Source organism: Heterodontus francisci, chromosome 8, assembly GCF_036365525.1.
Source record: "Heterodontus francisci isolate sHetFra1 chromosome 8, sHetFra1.hap1, whole genome shotgun sequence".
Taxonomy (NCBI): Eukaryota; Metazoa; Chordata; class Chondrichthyes; order Heterodontiformes; family Heterodontidae; genus Heterodontus; species Heterodontus francisci.
The window spans coordinates 116,279,646-116,301,132 of record NC_090378.1 but is presented as its reverse complement, the minus strand read 5'-3'; the positions used below and the strand labels follow the sequence as shown (position 1 = coordinate 116,301,132).

The 21,487-nt window shown below is 42.9% G+C and overlaps 1 protein-coding gene across 1 annotated transcript in view; it reads left to right on the top strand.

Moving 5' to 3' along the window:
• The window catches only part of LOC137373241 (rab GTPase-activating protein 1-like), a 556,698-nt gene that overhangs the window by 162,635 nt on the left and 372,576 nt on the right, over positions 1-21,487 (top strand). Inside the window, exon 11 of the mRNA XM_068038091.1 lies at positions 7,519-7,687. Within this exon, the coding sequence (XP_067894192.1) occupies positions 7,519-7,687 (169 nt within the window). The remainder of the gene's footprint in view (positions 1-7,518; positions 7,688-21,487) is intronic.

The window sequence follows — 21,487 nt, the reverse complement described above, 5'->3', positions numbered from 1 at the left end:
CCAGAAGGAGGAGGAGAGGTGACTTAATAGAGACATATAAGATAATCAGAGGGTTAGATAGGGTGGATAGTGAGCGTCTTTTTCCTCGGATGGTGATGGCAAACACGAGGGGACATAGCTTCAAGTTGAGGGGTGATAGATATAGGACAGATGTCAGAGGTAGTTTCTTTACTCAGAGAGTGGTAAGGGAGTGGAACACCCTGCCTGCAACAGTAGTAGATTCGCCAACTTTAAGGGCATTTAAGTGGTCATTGGATAGACATATGGATGAAAATGGAATAGTGTAGGTCAGATGGTTTCACAGGTCGGCGCAACATCGAGGGCTGAAGGGCCTGTACTGCGCTGTAATGTTCTATGTTCTAATTCTAAAAAAAAACATAAGTGGTAACTGGTAAGTGCTGATGTTCAGAGAGACTTGGGGGTACTTGTACAAGGAACACACAAAGTTAACATGCAGGTGCAGCAGGCTATTAGGAAGGCAAATGTCTTGTTGGCCTTTATTGCAAGGGAATTGGAGTACAGGGATAAAGAAGTCTGACTAAAATTGTACAGGGCTTTGGTGAGACCACATCGGGAATACTGTGTGCAGTTTTGGTCTCTGCATTTAGGAAAGGATATACTTGCAATGGAGGCAGTGCAGCGAAGATTTACTAAATTGGTCCCTGGGTTGAGTGACTTGTCCTATGATAGGCCAAGTAAATTGGGCCTATATTCTCTGGAGTGTAGAAGAATGAGAGGCATACAAGATTCTGAAAGGACTTGAGAGGGTAGAAGCTGAGAGATTGTTCCCACTGGTCAGGGAATCTAGAACACGGAGACACAGTCTCAGGATAAGGGGCCAATCATTCAGGACTGAGGTGAGGAGAAATTACTACACTCAAAGAGTTGTGAATCTTTGGAATTCTGTACCCCAGAGGGTTGTGGATGCTCCATCATTGAATACATTTAAGGCTGGGATAGATAGATTTTTGGTCTTGCAGGAAATAAAGGGACATGGGGAGCAGGCAGGAAAGTGGAATTGAAGCCCAAGATCAGCCATGATCATATTGAATGGCAGAGCAGGCTCGATGGGCCATATGGTCTACTCCTGCTCCTATATCTTGTGTTCTTGCAGAGTTGCAGCACTTGTGTGTTTCAGGCAGTTGGCTGAAGAAGAAAGAACATGCATCAAAACCTCGGGATGTCCAAATGCGCTTTGCAGCCAATTCAATACTTTTGATGTGCAGTCACTGTTGTAGTGCACGAAAGGCGGCAGCCAATCTGTGTACAGTATGTTCCCACAAACAACAATAGGAACAAAGAAGTAGGCCGTTTAGCCCTTTGACGCTGTTCTGCCATTCGAAGAGATCATATCTCCATAACTCCATATACCTGCCTTTGCCCCAGATCTCTCAATACTTTTGGTTAACAAAAACCTATTGATCTCAGATTTTAAGTTAACATTTGTTCTAGCATCGGTTGCCATTTATGGAAGAGTTCCAAACTTCATCCACTCTTTGTGTGTAGAAGTGTTTCCGAATTTCACTCCTGATCGGTCTGACGCTTCAATTTTTCGACTATGCCCCCAGTCTAAGACTTCCCAATCAGCGGAAATAATTTCTTGCTTCCTATCCTATCTGTTCCCCTTAATACCTTAAAAACTTCAGTCAAAACATCTCTTAGCCGATCGCAAGCTACTGGTAGTTCGCACGGCCTTTGAGTAGCTCACATAAAGCTCCTGACAACGCAGTCTGATCGCCCACGTCATCCTTTTTTTTTATTCGTTCATGGGACGTGGGCGTTGCTGGCCAGGCCAGCATTTATTGCCCATCCCTAATTGCCCTTGAGAAGGTGGTGCTGAGCTGCCTTCTTGAACCGCTGCAGTCCATGTGGGGTAGGTACACAACCACACAGTGATTGACTTCGTAGCGGTTAGATTCAATGGCTTGCTAGGCCATTTCCGAGGGCATGTAAGAGTCAAACACATTGCTGTGGGTCTGGAGTCACATGTAGGCCAGACCAGGTCAGGACAGCAGATTTCCTTCCCTAAAGGACATTAGTGAACCAGATGGATTTTTACAACAATCGACAATGGTTTCATGGGGCGGCACAGTGGCGCAGTGGTTAGCACCACAGCCTCACAGCTCCAGGGACCCGGGTTCGATTCCAGGTACTGCCTGTGTGGAGTTTGCAAGTTCTCCCTGTGTCTGCGTGGGTTTATTCCGGGTGCTCCGGTTTCCTCCCACAAGCCAAAAGACTTGCAGGTTGATAGGTAAATTGGCCATTATAAATTGTCACTAGTATAGGTAGGTGGTCGGGAAATATAGGGACAGGTGGGGATGTTTGGTAGGAATATGGGATTAGTGCAGGATTAGTATAAATGGGTGGTTGATGTTCGGCACAGACTCGGTGGGCCGAAGGGCCTGTTTCAGTGCTGTATCTCTAATCTAATCTAATTAGACTAGCTTTTTAACTCCAGATTTATTAATTGAATTCAAATTCCACCTTCTGCTGTGGTGGTATTCAAACCCATGTCCCCAGAGCAATACCTGGGTCTCTGGGTTACTAGTCCAGTGACAATACCACTACGCCACCGCCTCCCCTAATTAATCCTGCTGGCATTAATCCACGCATCCTGATGTCACTGCGCACTGACATCACAATGGGACGAGCGAGTGGTAAGGAGGGGGGAACGAGTGGTGGGTGTGTGGCTCATGATATTTTTCCTTTATCAGAAGTAGCTCTCACTAAAGAAAAGGCTGGCAACCTCTGGTCTATACTGTAATCCATTTGCTACGTTATTGCCCATTCAGTTAATCTAGCAATATCTCTTTATAATTTTATGCTTTCATCTACACTAGTTACAGTGCTGCCTATCTTTGTGCCATCGGCAAATTTGGATATGTGGCTTTCCAGCCCATCATCCATGTCATTAATAAATACAGTGAATAGTTGAGGTCCCAATACAGATTCTTGCAGGACACCACTTGTCGCATTCTGCCAATTGGAGTACCTGCCTTTTCTCCCTACTCTCTGTCTCCTGCTGCTTAGCCAGTTTCCTAACCAAGTCAATATTTTGCCTTCAATTCCACGAGTTTCAGCTCTAGCTAGCAGTCTCTTATGTGGGGCTTTATTAAATGCCTTCTGGAAGTCGATAGAAATTACTTCCATAGACATTTTCCCTGTCCATTGCTTTAGTCACCTCTTTGAAATATTCAATCAGGTTCATCAGGCATGACCTACCCATTGCAAATCCATGCTGTCTCTCTGATCAGCTGAACATTTTCAAGGTGTTCAGTCACCTTATCCTTAATTATAGACTCTAGTAATTTCCTGACAACAGATGTTAGGCTAACTGATCTAAAATTTCCTAGTTTCCATCTCTCATCTTTCTTAAATAGTGGAGCGACATGTGCGATTTTCCAGTGTAAAGCATCTGATAATGACTGGATTATCTGTTTTAATGATTGGGCTTGAGAGGTAAATGTCAGCCAGGACACCGGGGAGAACTCACCTGCTCTTTTTGAATAGTGCCATGGGATCTTTTATGTCCACCTTAGAGGGCAAGCTGGGTTTTTGTTTAATGTCTCATCTGAAAGACAGCACCTCCGACAGTGCAGCACTCCCTCAGTACTGCACAGGGATTGTCAGCCGAGATTATGCCGTCAAGTTTCTGGAGTGGGCTTGAACCCATGACTTTCGGACTCGGATGCAAGAGTGCTACCAACTGAGCCAAGGCTGAAGTCTGTACAGAATAGTATTGCATCTTTATGGTATTCAGTGTTATTGCCAACATGGACTCTCAGCAGAAGTAGGAGAATACGTTGCTCTTCTTTTGTGGGAACCTAAGCTTAGTGGCAGTGCTGCATATTATGCTCTAATGGTGTAACAAACAGACACAGCTTATAAAACAGCAACACAAACTGAGTTTTTAAGCAAACTGTAAGAAAGCATCCCAGCAAAGCAGCAGAATTAGAGTGGAAATCAAAAGTGTTAGGTATAAGAATCACTATCTTAATCCTAAAGGTAGGCCTTGGTGGGTATACAGTGATTGTTTAATGTGCTTAATATAAAGACACTGGCAACTTACAGTGCAAAAAGCTGCACCTAAATATTGCTGGTGTGCGACCTGACTTCACCAGGCTCACTAGTCTTTACAAATAAATGTATTCGCTATTGTGTCATAAAAAGCTTAGAACGTGATCTATAAAATTACCCACCTCAGGAGGGCAGTGTGGCCCAAACTTAGAGGGATCTGCTGACCGTTTGCAATTCAGCTTAGAGATTCCTGAATCCAATCAAGGAAAGTATACTTAACACTTGAGGGGCAACCCTGTCCCCACACCCAGCAAAGACTTGGAGGGATGCCGGGCAATAAAAGCTACTCATGATTGGCTTTTATAAATTTAATAACTAGATTGTCTCTCATGCTATTGCTCAGTGACATGTAAATTTTGTCTCTGTTTCTTAAAGCATGTCTGTGATTGTCTTGTACTCTTTCTCCTTTGTGTATTTCTGTTTTCCCCCCCACCCTTTTTCCCTCTTGCTATCTCTGGAGCGAAGGAGGCTGAGAGGGGACATGATAGAGGTATATAAAATTATGAGAGGCATAGATAGGGTTGATAGCCAGAGTCTGTTTCCCATGGTAGGGGTGAGTAAAACTAGAGGGTATAGATTTAAGGTGAGAGGGAGGAGGTTTAAAGGGGATCAAAGGGGTAAATTTTTCACACAAAGAATAGTGGATATCTGGAATGAGCTGCCTGAGGAGGTGGTGGAGGCAGGAACAGTAGCAACATTTAAGAGGCATCTGGACAGGTACTTGAATGAGCAAGACATAGAGGGATATGGAATGAATGCAGGCAGATGGGATGAGTATAGATAGGCATTATGGTTGGCATGGACGCGGTGGGCCGAAGGGCCTGTTTCTATGCTGTACGACTCTATGACTTCAGTATTTAGCTGACCTGTTTGTGTTGTCTCTCTGTCTTGCCCTATGTTTCCATTTTTTACAAGACTATGCTTCAGTTGCCTGCTCACTCCCTTGTTCATTTTGTACTGTCCACTTGCATGTTTCAAAACACTGTGTCTGAACCATAAATTTCTGTATGTTCTGTGCTGTTTGCATAATCTTTTCCATTGTCTGTGTGCATATGTTACTGTACATTTTGCATTGTGCACATTACTGTGCATTTCACACTGTGCACACATTACTTACTGTATGTTTCGCACTGTGCACGTTACTGTGTGTTTTGCACTTTGCACGCGTTACTATACGTTTCGCACTGTGCACACATTTCTCAGTTTCGCATTGTGCATGTGTATCTATGATTCTGTACGTTTCACATTGTGCGCACGTTACTGTGCGTTCTGCACTTTGAGCGCATATCTGTATGTTTCACGTGTATCTACGTTTCGCACTGTGCAGCATATCTCTAACTTTTGCACTGCAGCACATTAATGTACGTTTTGCCCTATGCGCACATATCCACATGTTTCGCCCTGTGCACACGTATCTGCATGTTTCGCACTTCGCGCACATTACTGTATGTTTTGGACTCCGCGCACGTATCTGCACGTTTTGCCCTGCTCGCACATTACTGTATGTTTTGCACTGTGCACACGTTAATGTGTATTTCGTGCTGTGCACGCGTTCATGTTTCGCACTGTGCACATTACTGTGTGTTTCGCACTGTGCGCACATTACTGTATGTTTAGCACTGTGTACACATACTGACAGTTCGCACTGTGCACACGTTACTGTATGTTTTGCACTTTGTGTGTGTATCTGAGCGTTTCACACTGTGCATGCGTATCTATGTTTCGCACTGTGCATGCATATCTGTAACTTTCGCACTGTGTGCACGTTTCTGCATCTTACGCCCTGCGTGCACATATCTGTACGTTTCACCCTGCTCGCTCGTTACCATATGTTGCGCGCTGCGTGCAATTGTCTGCACCTTTTGTCCTGCGCGCACATTACTGTACGTTTTGCACTGCGCACATTACTGTGCATTTTGCACTTTGTGTGCATATCTGTACGTTTCACACTGTGCACACGTATCTACGTTTCGCACTGTACACGGATATCTGTAACTTTTGCACTGCAGCATGTTACTGTATGTTTCACAGTGCGTGCTTGTATCTGCACCTTTCGCCTTGCGCCCACATTTCGTACATTCGTTATGCAAATGTTTCTGTGTATCTGAGTTACCAAATTTGTATCTTTTACATTTTTTACATGCTAGAGTACACATCAAGATGAGAGTCAAATTGTACGGGGACTGAGGGTGGGAAACAACTGCTCTCCAGCCCTAAGTTCAGCAAGCCCTATGTGCCTGCTTAAAACTCTCTCACTGATTTGAGGAGCAGGGCTTGGTGGAGGTAAAGAGGCGACATGCATGTGTTGATGGAGAAAAGGGAGCCTGGATCCTAAAGCTCCTCAGACTGCTGCGAGAGGGCAAGTGGGATACTGAGTGTAGGTCTCTGAATGAGAGGGAGCCAGGGAAGAGTTGGAGCACTTGGTGGTAGTACGTAAAGCGTAGAGCAGTCTGGCCGACTTGGGTGGGAATAATTAAGGATTGAGGAACAGGGCTGAAATGTATTGGGCAGACCTAGGAGGGTCCAGCTGAGGCCTGGAGCTGGATGCTTGTGAATTTAAAGGCAGGCTGAAGGATGATATACTAAAAATAAACCTGGGGTAGTAAATGGTGGTTGCAAGGAAAAGGGAATTTTTGTGGCGGCCAAAAACTGGCTGACAATTTTTCTCAACATCCCAAATGATTTGTTGTGTCACATGGTTAACATGGACCCATATTGGTGTGGTTCACAACCACTTGAAAGCAGGGACAAATTGGATTTAGTTGGTCCACATTAATCACCTGACACCACAGACCAATTTGTGACATCACAGGCTCATTATAATAGTGTTAAAGGTATGTACTGCATTATAAACGGATACAAAACCTTCAGTTATATAGCCAGGCAGGACACTAATATAAAACAAAAGTCTCGGGACGTTCCAAATTGTGTGTCGATTTATAATACAGTATATATCTTTAACACTAATATTATATTGAGCCTGTGATGTCACGGCTTGGTCTGAAGTGTCATATGATTAATGCGGACTAATTAAATTCCGTTTGGTCCTGCTTTCAAGTGGTTAATGTGAACCACACATCCGAATATGGGTCCTTGCTAACCACATGACACCACAAATCATGAAGTACATTTGAAGTGTATTTGCTGTTGCAGTGTAGGAAATATGGCAGCCAAATTATGCACAGTAAGTTCCCACAAATGTGATAATGACCAGATAAAACGTTGGTGATGTCGGTTGTATTGTAATCTAATGGAATCTGTTTAAGTGCCTCTGGTATGGGAATGGCAGCTTGGGAGCTGGTATTTTCAGCACCAAAACAATTTACTGTCCCAAATTACTATGATTATTCTATCATTTTAGTGGCACCAATCATTTTCCTGGCCTCAAAAGAGGTTAATTTTGTTCCAGTGGCTTATCAAGAGTTTTTTTCTCTTTTGCAGTCAGAATGCAAAGACCACGCAGGCATCAGTGACACGATGTATGAAGTGGTGTCCCTGCAGAAGCAGTCTGAGAGAGATGGAACTGCTCCAGCTGCAACTAGCTTTATGCTGTACCATGGGAGGAAAGCGAGTGTGACTCTTTCCCCTCAGGATGATGAAGAAGAAGGAGGTATGTAACAAGGTTTAAAAAACGCTGTTCTTGAATAGAGCTGTGGCTAAAATACATTTATTAGAACAGCAACATTATACAAGGCATTGAACATATGATGCATGTTTGCCATGTATGTTGTCATGTGGCTGCTGAGAGAGACTATTGGAAGTAAAGATTTCTCCCTCTGACCCAGAATGAAACTAGTTTTACAAAAACTGTATTTTTCATTCTGGATATCATCATTGATTTAGAACAATGTTGTCCAATATGTTAGCCAATAGAGTCATAGACATAGCACAGAAGGAGGCTATTCGGCCCATTGAGTCCATGCCGGCTCTCTGGAGCAGTCCAGTCAGTCCCACTCCTTGCTCGATCCCAATAACCCTGCAAGTTTATTTCCTTCAAGTAGCCATCCAATTTCTTTTTGGAATCATTGATTGTTTCCGTTTCCACCACCTACGTGGGTATCAAGTTTCAGGTCACTCGCTGTGTAAAAAAAGTTCTTCCTCACATTCCCCTGCATTCTGTTGCCCAAAAACCTCAATCTGTGTCCCCTAGTGCTTGTACCATTAGTCAATGTGAATAGTTTTTCCTTGTCTCACTTATCTAAACCTGTCATAATCTTGTACACCGCTATCAAATCTCTCCTCAACTCTTTTGCTCCAAGGAGAACAACCCGAACTTCCCCAACTGTTATGGCCAGATGAGGAGGGGGTCTCAGACTCCCCTCTCTTGCCCTTTCTCTTAATTGACCACACCAGGGTTTATTCCTTTTTTAAACAGTGGTTGTGCTTACTGCCTTACTGAGTGTTTTACCTTTTACTTTTACTGTGATTGTGAAAGAACCAATCCGTCAAGTTTTCTTGAGTTTAAACAAGAAGAGGTAAGTTTATTATACTTAACACTTTAACCTGATTTAAAAATACGCTATACATTCATGCACACATTCACACGAGAATCACACACACACAAACAGATTACAGGAGGGAAAAGAGATTTGGTGGTTGGATTAATGTCCAGAATAAATGGAACTTAAATACAGTCTGTAAAGTGAATGATCCAGTAGTTCTCGGCTGAAGTTGTATTCTTGAAGTTCTTGGTTGGTCAAAGTGTATTTTGGCTGGCTTGCTTTGCTCGGGGTTTTCCTGAAGGAAGACTCTGTAGTTGGCTCTCTTCCCCTGGTTGCTGACTGTAGTGGTCTGTAGGCTTGGAGGATCCCCCAGTCGCAGACAGTTTTCAAACTTAATGCTTTCTGGGGAGAAAGTGAGAGAGAGAAAGGGAAGCACACAGCTTTCTACTGCTACACACTCTGTTACTGCTTGTCTCTTGTCTATGTAACAACTCTCAGTTTCTTCAGAGATGAACAATGATCACAGGGTTCTCTCAATCTCTTTGTTTTTAATGAAGTTTTCTGGAACCTTCTAATGAAATTCAAGGTTCCACATGCACCAAGATGCCAATTCACACTTGGAGGAGGTTGGCTGTTTCAAAATTAATGTGTAACGATTGCCTTGAGTGTCGTGCTAATTAAGCCATTTTAGGTAATTCCATCACTTAGAGCAAGCCATTGTCCTGGCTGGGATTCTTGTTAGACTTTTTTGTCTCCAGTTCAATCTCCTGATATTTCAGATGTAAATGGCAGTGGCCATCTTGGCTGCTAGTTTTTAAAAGTTACTGTAGGGTTTTTCCCATTAAAAGTCTAATGTAAGTTTCCAACCGATGAAATTAATATTTCCCATTTGGCATAGAGTTTTCCTGACACAACCTAAACTTTTAACTAAAATCCCTCATCCCTGGAACCATTCTGGTAAATTTCTGCACCCTCTCAAGGGCCCTCACATCCTTCCTAAAATGTGGTGACCAGAACTGGATGCAATACTCCAGTTGTGGCCTAACCAGAGCTTTATAAAGGTTCAGCATAACTTCCCTGCTTTTCTACTTAATATCGCTATTTATGAAGCCCAAGATCCGGTATCACTTGCTAACAACTCTCGCAATATACCCTTCCTCCTTCAAAGATCTATGCACATGCACCCCCAGGTCCCACTGTTTCTGCACACTCTTTAGAACTGTGCCATTAGGTATACATTGCATCTACCTATACCTTCTGCCAAAATGCATCACCTCATATTTGTCTGTATTAAATTCCATCTGCCACTTGACTGCCCATTCTGCAAGACTGTCTATGTCCTGTTGCAGGCGATTTGTATATTCCTCACTGTTTGTCATTCCTCCAAGTTTGGTATAGATCTCTAATAAGTAAAAACAGAAATGAGTAATAGACACCATTGTTGGTTGTGCGATCTCAATATTTGTATTCATATTGTATATGCATGTGAATTTTAAGCTTTTTGTGCCTTCGTTGATAAAATGGTGAGATGAAAAGCGGAGTGTGCAAGTGTTTCATTTTGGCCGTTGTGAGTACGTTATTTCCTTGGTTACTGACTTGTGTTCGATGTTTGTTAAGTAGGTATACACGTGTGATCTACATTTACCTGTATTATGTGTAAGGCGTTACCTACTGACATTAGTGTAAGTGGCTAAAATGGTGTCACCCTAGCCACACCTCTAACTAGTTAGTAATCTCCATTGGACCATGCTGATTTAAAGTTAATGGACATATGCCTTCACTTGCTGGTTAAGCTGTAAACATACACCAAAAATGTTCGTCAATCCATACCGATGTAATAAATAAAAGATGCATAAAAGTGCACCAAAACACATTTACACTTGTTTGTGATAGCACTGTGACAAAGAAAAAGTCCAAGGTGGCTGCTGCTTCCCAAGCATGGAAAAGATTTAGCAAACCTACAGATTGTGTAGTTTTTTTTTATTTAGGGTTGTATATTGATTTTGGTTCAGCATTAATGGACAAAGTAAGATGTCTCTGTACTGGCCATGATTGGTACAAGGTTAGTGTCTCTTTCCCAGATTTTTCTGCAGTCCTACTGATTTTAAGGAAATAGCTTTGAGGTGCTACTTGTCAGCATAGGTGTTATAGTTACGCCGTCTGTTCAGTGATTCCAAACAAGTTAGAGATGAAGTATATATTTTCGCTATTCTTGATCTTTTGCATGTATAAACATGAAAGTTCATAGAATCATCATAAAACCATACAGCACGAAAGGAGGGAATTCGGCCCGTCGCCGCTAAAAGATTTGAAGGCCTGGTACCCAAAAGAAAATGTGGCCTCAGCAATGAAGTTAAGATAATGTATTTTGACTGGTAGTCCAAAGCCCTTGGAGTGTAGCCCAGGAATTGTTTAGCTTCCTTGATAACCATATCATGTTGGTGAGCATTTTAGAATAAACAATTGCACCCAGATCTTTTTCTTTCTCCACCCCTGCTAAGCATTGCCCTTTCATTGTGTGCAGTGTTTTAAACTCTAGTTCATACCTAACTGATGAGGGGCGGCACACAGTGGCGCAGTGGTTAGCACCGCAGCCTCACAGCTCCAGTGCCCCGGGTTCAACTCTGGGTACTGCCTGTGTGGAGTTTGCAAGTTCTCCCTGTGTCTGCGTGGGTTTCCTCCGGGTGCTCCGGTTTCCTCCCACATGCCAAAGACTTGCAGGTTGATAGGTTAATTGGCCATTATAAATTGCCCCTAGTGTAGGTAGTTGGTAGGGAAATATAGGGACAGGTGGGGATGTGGTAGGAATATGGGATTAGTGTAGGATTAGTATAAATGGGTGGTTGATGGTCGGCACAGACTCGGTGGGCCGAAGGGCCTGTTTCAGTGCTGTATCTCTAAAACTAAAAAAACTAAAAACTGATCCTTGAGATTGTGTCTGCCAAACATGCTGGTTGCCTTCGCTAACTGATGGGCAGCACGTGGCACTTTTATTTGATTTCTCTCTTGATTTTATCTTTTGGACTTGATTTCTGTTTATTTTTGTTCAAAACCATTTGAATTAGCCAACCCATCCCTGACTTAATAGTGCTCAGTGGTGTCTCTGAGATTGGGCAGAAATAACTGGTTCATCTCAAAACAGTGTAAGATAGGCAAGTACTAAATTCTCCACAATATATAAGGAATGTTGGGGGCGAATTTGGGCTTGGCTAGTCGCACAAAATGGTGCAGAAATTGTGACCTGAGTGACTTATTCCATTATGTGCACCATTAGATTAGAGATACAGCACTGAAACAGGCCCTTCGGCCCACCGAGTCTGTGCCGACTATCAACCACCCATTTATACTAATCCTACACTAATCCCATATTCCTACCAAACATCCCCACCTGTCCCTATATTTCCCGACCACCTACCTATACTAGTGACAATTTATAATGGCCAATTTACCTATCAACCTGCAAGTCTTTTGGCTTGTGGGAGGAAACCGGAGCACCCGGAGAAAACCCACGCAGACACAGGGAGAACTTGCAAACTCCACACAGGCAGTACCCAGAACTGAACCCGGGTCCCTGGAGCTGTGAGGCTGCGGTGCTAACCACTGCGCCACTGTGCCGCCCTACCATACCATACCATGACTTGGTGGGACTTTTACACTGCTTCACAGAGACCCTCATCAATACAGTTGAACAGGTAATTATCATGCAGTTAAAATTCAATGACTAGATTGAATTTGTGGAATTAATATCACTGTAATCGCCACAGTCACTTAGACCATTACAGTGTGGTACTGGAAGGCTCAGAATCAGTAAAGTATTCAATTGCTCAGCATGTTACCTGAGGGTAGGACTTCTTCTGGAGAAACTTCCTTGAAATCTTGAACCACAGTGAGGTAATAAGTGTTTTGACAGACAGATATGTTCTAATTTTCTCCAACTGTTATCTTTATATTAATTATTGGCCTCGTACACCAAGCCTGAATTGCAACCAGCACAGAAATATGGAGAGGGACCACATGCAGTTTAGGAGTCAGCGCTATGCATTCTGGTCCCTTAATGCCAATGTTCTACTCTTTCAGTACCAACTGATCGATTGAACTAAACTCCATGGGAACATTCTGCCAATACATCATCCCCACATTATATGATTGGAGCCCTTGCTCCTAAGTATGTCCCTGATATTCCGTCCTGCTACCTTGGATGTGTATGAGATATTGGCTGTGCAGCTTCTGATCTACCACTCTGCTCACTGTGACATTATATTTCTTATAATATATTATATATACTTATATTTCCAGCAAATTGTGATGTGAATTCACCATTAGAGGATCAGAGAGTAATGTCAGTCTAGCGGCAGACTATTGGCAGATGGAATTAAAACAGAGTAATGTGAGGTGATGCATTTTGTCAGATGCATAGAGAGAGGCAAATAGTCTAAATGGCACAGTTCTAAAGAATGTACAGGGACAGTGGGACTTGGGGGTTCATGTGCATAGATCTTTGAAGGAGGCAGGCCATACTGAGAGAGTAGTTAACAAAGGATGGGATCTTGGGCTTCATAAATAGAGGTATAGAGTAGAAAAGCAGGGAAGTTATATTGAATCTTTATAAAGCTCTGGTTAGACCACAACTGGAGTATTGCATCCAATTTTGGCCACCACACTTTAGGAAGGATGTGAGGGTCCTTGAGAGGGTGCAGAGGAGCTTTACCAGAATGGTTCCAGGAATGAAGATTTTAGCTACAAGCTTGGGTTGGAGAAGCTGGGGTTGTTCTCCTTGGAGCAAAGGTGATTTAGGGGAGGTCTGATAGAGGTGTACAAGATTATGACAGGTTTGGAAAAGGTAGACAAAGAAAAACTTCCCATTAACTGATGGTACAAGGACTAGGGGACATGGATTGAAGCTTTTGGGACAAGAGATGCAGGGGGGAATGTGAGGAAGATCTTTTTTGTACGTTGAGTGGTAATGACCTGGAACTTGCCTATGTGGGTGGTGGAAGTAGAGATGATGAATAAACTTACAGGGCTAAGGGGATAGAGCAGGGAATGGGACTGATTGGATTGCTCTACAGAGGCATGGACTCGATGGGATGAGTGGCCTCCTTCTGTGCCATTATGACTCTGATTTCAGTTGCTCGTCACCAATGTTGCCATTGCAGCAAATTCTGTGCCTATATTACTTGCCACCCAAGCCATACCAATCAACAAGAATGCAATACAAAACTGAGTAAAATACAACTTGTTCCTAATTGTCAAAATCATCAAAAATGAAGTTAGACACCGTTACCTTGCAATACTTTACATTTGACAGTATCAATGATAATCATCATGTGGTTAAGCTTTGAGGATTACATGTAGTAATTTCTTGTGTATTACTAACCACTTAAAAGCTTGTAGGCAGGTACAAGAAGTAATCAAAGCGGCAAATGGAATGTTGGTGTTTATCTCAGGAGTCGTAGAAATACAAAAGGGGAGGAATTTATGCTTCAGTTATACAGAGCCTTGGTCAGACTGCATCTGGCATACAATTGTTCAGTTTTGGGCATCTCCCCTCAGGAAGACTATATTGAACTGATATTGGAACAGGTGCAATGCAGATTCACCAGGGTTTAAGGAGTTCAATTATAAGGAAAAATAACATAAACGTAGCTTAAGATGGAGGGGTTATATAATTGAGGTGTTTCAAATGATAAGGGATTCGATAGGGTAGATACAGAGAAACTATTTCTTTTGATACAGGAATCCAGAACAACCCAATAGGCTTTGGGTGGTGGGGTGTCAATCAAAGTTTTGAAGACTGAGATGGATAGATTTTTGTTAGGTAAGGGTACCAATGGATATGGCGCAAAGACAGGTAAATGGAGTTGAGGTACAGATCAGCCAACTTGATGGGCTGAATTACCTAATCCTATTTCTATAGGCACAGAGTCACATTCCGTATCCAAGACCAGGTTAACTTCACAGTTTGTATTTGCCATATTATGGCTGAGCTTCCAGTATTTGGGTTAACGTCTGTGAATTGAGTACATGCAGTAGCTTGGTTACTGTAATGTTCTGCCTTCCTGCAGGATACTTGGGGATGTCTGTGATGTTTCACTATCATCACCCCTCTGTCATTGTTTTCTGCACCTGGCTTGAATAACTTCCTGTATATAGGTTATTTCTGTGTATGGTTACATTCACTTTCCTCTCCAGATCAGGAGCTTAAACTATTACCCAAGAGATACCATACAGTTTATAAGCTATACTTCCTTTCAAATTTTCCAAACTTTCCAATTTCCAATCTTCATAGTTTCTTGGTTTTAGGGAGTCATTTAGAAAATAAAACCTTCCACCTCTAAAGGATCCATGGCACAATTTGAAGAAGAACATGGGAGTTCTCCTGGTGTCCTGGTCAATATTTATTCTTCAACCAGTATTTCTGAAGCAGATTATCTGGCCATTAACGCATTGTTACTGTGGGACCTTGCTGTGCACAAATTGGCTGCTGCATTTCCCTCCATTACAGCAGTGACTCGTCGATGGTGGGCACTGAGGAAATGGCTTATTACCTGCACCAGATTCCACCCCCCCCTCCCCCCCCCCCTTTACCCCCCTTCCACCCCCCCCCCCACCCCCGTCCCCTTCCCTGCTCCACCCTCTCAGCTCACCCCCTCACAACCCCGTCCCAGCCCGCCCCCCCCCCGCACCATCTTCACCCCGCACCCCCTTCCCCTGCACCCCCCCCCACCCCCTCCCTCTACCCCTCCCCCTTGCATCCCCTCCTCCCACCGGCACCATCCTACACCTGTGTAGGGGCCTCAACAACCCCACTGCCTTGTGGGCGTCTCGGGAGAGACCAAGGCTAAGGGAGTAAACCCTAACAGAAAATCCGGAGCGGAACCCCGTAGGCGGTCATGTGTCACCTTTGGCATGTTTCCGGCAGTTCCTGCAGCCATACTGGTGCCAAACGTCGTGTCCTGCACTCCTTTGGACCCCACCAGAAAGGCCGAGAGGGGGGTTTTGACGACTGGGCAACTCTCAACCTCCATAAATTTGCCCAGGCATGCGCCATGGAGAGGTCACTCCATACAAACCACTGACCACCTCCAGGCGCGTATCCATTGTCTCTCGAGATAAGGAGGCCCAAAAGAAAGAAAGAAAGAAATCATTGACTGCAAAACTCCATTGGAATGTCTTGAAATTGTAAAAGGCATTCTAGAAATGTAAGATCTTCCTTTCCTGTTTTTCTTCCTCCCTAAAAACCCTTTCAAAAACTTTGATTTGAGTGGGCACTTTAAATATTTGAAAATATCACCAAGGAAAAACCATATGAAATGACACAACCATTATTGACCAATCAAGATCAATTTTGTCACATGGATCATTCTTTAAAATGTCTTTCAGCTGGACAAGCGTATGTGCGAAAGTATTATTGCTTGATTTTAATCAGATTGACAAGTTTGACACTTCGATCTGCTATTCTGCACTTAAATCACTATGAGAAAAACAACTTTTCTGATCTTGGGCTTCGGTGGGGGGGGGGGGGGGGGTGGGGGCGGGGGTTCTTCCTAGCCTGTTGTTTTTAACACATTAATGAGTTTATTAAACGGTTATTCTGGTATCAGACAGTAATTGGAATCGTCTGGTGATACAATTATGATGAGTCCTTTGTGCGATGAGGATATCCCAGCGTGCAAGGATTTTATTGTGCATGCTGTTGCTTCCTGTTCAATTATGCATTTCCTTTGGTTTATCTGCATTAAAAACCATCTGCTATTCCTTCACCCATCTGCTAAATTAGCCCACATGTTTTTGAATGCTGATTTAGCTTCCTTACCTGGCCAGATTACTTGGTATCAGCAGCTCATTATAAAAGCAGACCCCTGTGGAATTCTCCTGGTTCCTCTTCCCTGAACAGAGCTATTTTTATCTAGTATAGTAAATCAGCATCTGAATATCATTGCTAAAAGAACCAAAGTTGCCAGTGTGTTGCAAATAGCGCTTTAAAATGAGGTTGTTGATTGACTAGAACCATTCTGAGTGTGTTTTCTCAGAAGAAGACTAGATTAGCAATTTACTTTTACAAAGAAACATACTTCCTTCTCAAGCACCTTCAGCTTCTGGTAGGATAATAGGGTTTTTCTACATCAGTCATGTGAGGGGGCTGGGGAAATCGTAGCTCGTAAGTCTGCTCAATATCCCCTCATTGAGGTATTTGCATTAAATTGTGGAATAAGACCTGAAGTGAACAAAACCCAATTGTCTAAAGACAATTTTAAGGTTAAGGACTGACGGATATAAAGTACTAAATGGGTTAGATAAGTGAAAGCCAGAATATTATTTGAAGGCAAGTCAAGCCAACAGGATAAGAGGGAATAAATTAGTGAAAAGTAAATTGAAAAATTTCTTCACTCAAAGAGCAGTAAAGGCTTGGAATGATCTACCAGATAAGGAGTGGAATAAGACGCACTAGAAAAAGTTCCATATATAGTTGGTTGATAGGCTGGGTGATTTGGCGTAACAGAGGAGTGAACTTCATAAATCAAAGGCATTTTTTTATTCTTGACATTTTCAATGTTGTTCTGAAATCCAAGGTTTTGCATGCCCCTCCACAGTTTCTGGTTTCTTGAAGGGGTCTAAAGCATGTGGAAAATTAAGCAATGCAATGGACTTCCTTAGCCTAACCACATTCTTCAATTTCTTATAAGTTACAACCTGCTGCCATACTCTTTGTGAGAATGAAATCCAGTCTGTTCTGCCATTCCTTGCTTGTTTTTGGTCCTGTGCTCACAGAAGTCCCGAACCTTAACCTCCAGAGCACAACTGTCTAGCAAAACGATTTGCAAGCAATAGCAATTTTTCTCACTAATACACATTCTCCTTGAATATACTTTGGAAATGCAGTGCATAATCATTTACATGGAAATTCAAACAGCAAATACACGTCGACTCTGATCTGCATTAGGCTGGAGTAAATGGAATGTAATCAGTATGCTTTAACTGCTGGTGCATATCTACAACTTCACCTGCAATTTGTCAAATAAAAATGCGTTCAAAACTAGCTCTTCCCATTCTCCATAGCCTTACCCCCTGTCCCTGCTGGTTTGCAGTGCTGTCTTCACATTTGTGGGGCGGCACAGTGGTTAGCACTGCAGCCTCACAGCTCCAGGGACCCGGGTTCGATTCTGGGTACTGCCTGTGCGGAGTTTGCAAGTTCTCCCTGTGTCTGCGTGGGTTTTCTCCGGGTGCTCCGGTTTCCTCCCACAAGCCAAAAGACTTGCAGTTTGGTAGGTAAATTGGCCATTATAAATTGTCACTAGTATAGGTAGGTGGTAGGAAAATATAGGGACAGGTGGGGATGTTTGGTAGGAATATGGGATTAGTGTAGGATTAGTATAAATGGGTGGTTGATGGTCGGCACTGACTCGGTGGGCCGAAGGGCCTGGTTCAGTGCTGTATCTCTAATCTAAAAAAAAAAAAATTTGTGCTGATGGGCAGTTGAATTCCCTTCCTCCAAACCAAGAGCATTGGGACTTCCTGTGACATTGGGCTTGGTGATCAAGCAGCACTTTCCCAATGACTATTGTAATCCAGTTTGCTGAAACTTCAACTCCAATTTCATATTTTTCTTTAAATATCAACTTTCATTTAAGGACCCCACTGCAGTTATATAGAAACATAGAAAATAGGAGCAGGAGTAGGCCATTCGGCCCTTCGAGCCTGCTCCACCATTTGTTATGATCATGGCTGATCATCCAACTCAGTAACCTGTTCCCGTTTTTGCCCCATATCCTTTGACCCCCTTAAACCCAAGTTGAGGAGGACATTTCAATGTTCTCCTGCCCGGCCTCCCACCTTGCACCCATTGTAAAATTGAGCTCATCCAAACTCTGTTTCCTGTATCTTAACTTGCACCAAGTCCCAATTACCCATTAGCTCTGTGCTCGCTGATGTACATTAGCTCCTGGCCCAGCAATACCTGGATTTAAAAATTCTCACTGTGTTCAAATCCCTCCAGGGCCTTGCCCCTCTCTGTTTCCTCCTCCAGCCCTACAACCCTCCAAGATATCTGCGTTCCTCCAATTCTGACCTCTTATACATCCCTGATTTTAATTGCTCCACCGCCTTCAGCTGCTTGAGCCCTAAGCTCTGAAATTCCCTCCCTAAACCTCTCCGTCACTCTGTTCCTCTCTCATCCTTTAGGATGCTCCTTAAAACTTACCTTTTTAATCAAGCTGTACTAATATCTTGTGTGGCCTGGCGTCAAAATTTATTGATGTTCCTGTCAAACACCTTGGGATGTTTTCGTATGTTAAAGCTACAATATAAAGGTAAAGCTGTTATTTAAATTGTTATTGCGTTTCTCATTCAAAGAAAGAAAAATAACATCTGAGGTGGAAATTCTCGTTATCTTTAAATCTGGCCAGCCTTGTTAATTTCCTGCTACATCCCAGAATGTTCTTAAAAATGCAACAGGATTCCCTGTATTTGATCTATGTCTTTTGTTTTTTAAAGTAGCTTTCCCCCGAATTCTTTTCCCCCTCCCCTTCTGAAAACCCTGATCCTTTCTGGCTACAGTCCTGTAGGTGCCAGCAGCACCTTTTGGTTCCTTACCCAAATGGACGTTCCTCACGTGTGAACCTAACCATTGAATGTTGGGTGACCTCACTGTAGATAGTCAAATTACAGCCTGATCCTGAGACGCGCTGTCCAGTATGTGGTCAGGAGATGGTGATTGGGATAAGGACTTGAGCAGAATTGTTATTCTCAGCTTACAACATCTGGGTGATTTATCCACCTGCTGCGCACACTGGGGTGGAGCCATTTGCATTTATGGGCAGGAAACTAAGGCTGTTATATAAATGTGATTGAGTAATTCAATGAGTTACTTGAAGATTTTGTTACTGAGAATGCTACACGTTAAAAAATAAACATAACTCCGTTCTTCAAGTTTTTGTGCCTGTTTAACTGGGGAGGGCAGAAACCGCCTAGCTGCCCAGTCTCCAGTCAGCTATACGACAAACAATCAATCATTTTATAAGGAAGAGAGAAGCTGGTTTGCTTGAGTCATGCTGCAGTCTGGCCAGACTGGTAGTCAGGTAGGTGAGCTATTCCAGAAAAGGGTGTTGTCTCTGATGTGTGAAAAATAGCTCCTTGATGTTTAGAGATTGAAGAATTGATGAAATCTGAGACAGTCTCTGTGATCCCCAGTGGAAGTGACAGCAGGGTACCCAGGGTGACCCACCTGTTGCAGTCTCTTTTACTTAATACGATTGAAGTGAGGATAGGCATAGCACAGCAGTAGAAATGGCTTGTGACGTGTAGCCATTGCTGCACTTTTGCTGTAAGTGTTCGACACTATCTAAAATGGGGTTGGGTAGCCTGTTAGAGTTAGGGTTAACACTGTATGAATTTAGCAATTCTGCCAATTACATGAGAACCTGATAAAAGTGAAGCCCAGTTCCAATGCTTTTTCTCTCTCAGGCCCATGCTATTTACTCACTGGCATTGCTGGAAATGCAGTCCACAGCTCTTCAATGCCCAACAACTTTCAACTTCATCTCAACAAGCATTTGCATATGCAAGGAAACTAAAGTGCAAGTACTTTACTTTTTTGCCATGCAGTCAACAGGAATTCCACAGTGCTCGCTGGCAGTGAGCGAAATAGCCGGTATCATTAACCGCGGCTATCGAATACTCATTGGGGTCTGACGTTCCTTAACCATATTTTCAGCTCAGTCGTGAAACTACAGGAACAAATGTAAATATTTTGAAGCTCACGTCAACACTGAAGTAAAGAACATACTTTTTCTTTTACAGTGGAAGCTTGTGATGGAAAACATGGCCCCTGTAATTGACACAATATGCAATTGGGATCTGAACATGCTTACACACACCAATTTTCCTATGCATTTGGGACTGTTCCCTGGAGTTCTTGACATCGTAGAATGGAGTTTTCAAAGTCTTTATGCAATGGCAATGGACAGGTGGCAACCCCAGTGATGAGGAGCATCCCATCTGTTGAGTCTGCAAGCACACATATTCCTATGACATGCAGCGCAGGCGATCCATCCCTTCCCGAAAGGTGAATTCTCATCCACATGAATTCCTTTTGGATTGTGACAGTGCGACAGTTGATGCTGGCATGAGTGGACAGTTTTCTGTGAGGGTGGCCTCTGCTATGTCATGCAATGCTGGACATCTTCGGTTTGCTTGTTTCCTTTGTGCCTAACAGGAAGGAATGTACATCACTGACTGGAGTTAGCACAATGCAGACTTGCTGAAGAGGATTGTTCTGAAGATGGACATAGTGTACTGCAATAAATTGGCAATGTACTGACGTCAGCCAATAGCAGCATCTGTTGCATTACTGTCCTATGTCCTTGCATTGCAGAACCGTTTGACATATTTCCAGTGTTCAACTTTTTATCCAGGTGCCTGTTTTAGAAGCACAAAAGTGGGAAAAGCAGGATCACAGAAGCATCATTGTTTTACGTTAAAAAATAAATCTTTCTTTAGCAAATTAGTGAGTGGCTCATTTGTAATATAACGGTTCCAGTGGTTCACTAGACCATTTTTGCTCAGGTCAATGTAATTCTTGTACTTTAGACAAAACCAACTGCAAAAACCTACATAATTCTAACTCTCATTATCAGCTTGTGGTCCAGTGTTGAGAGAAGCCATTTTTAAAACCCTGAAATGATAATTTTCACTCCAATAAACACACCCAAAAAAGGGCCCAAATTTTGCCAAAAGTAGACATAGAAATGGACCAAATAGAAACAGAAAACCCTAACTAAAATTTTCATTAAGTATATTTTTTATTTTATTTTTTTTAATTTTATTTATTTTTTATTTTATTTAGAGATACAGCACTGAAACAGGCCCTTCGGCCCACCGAGTCTGTGCCGACCAACAACCACCCATTTATCCTAACCCTACAGTAATCCCATATTCCCTACCACCTACATACACTAGGGGCAATTTAC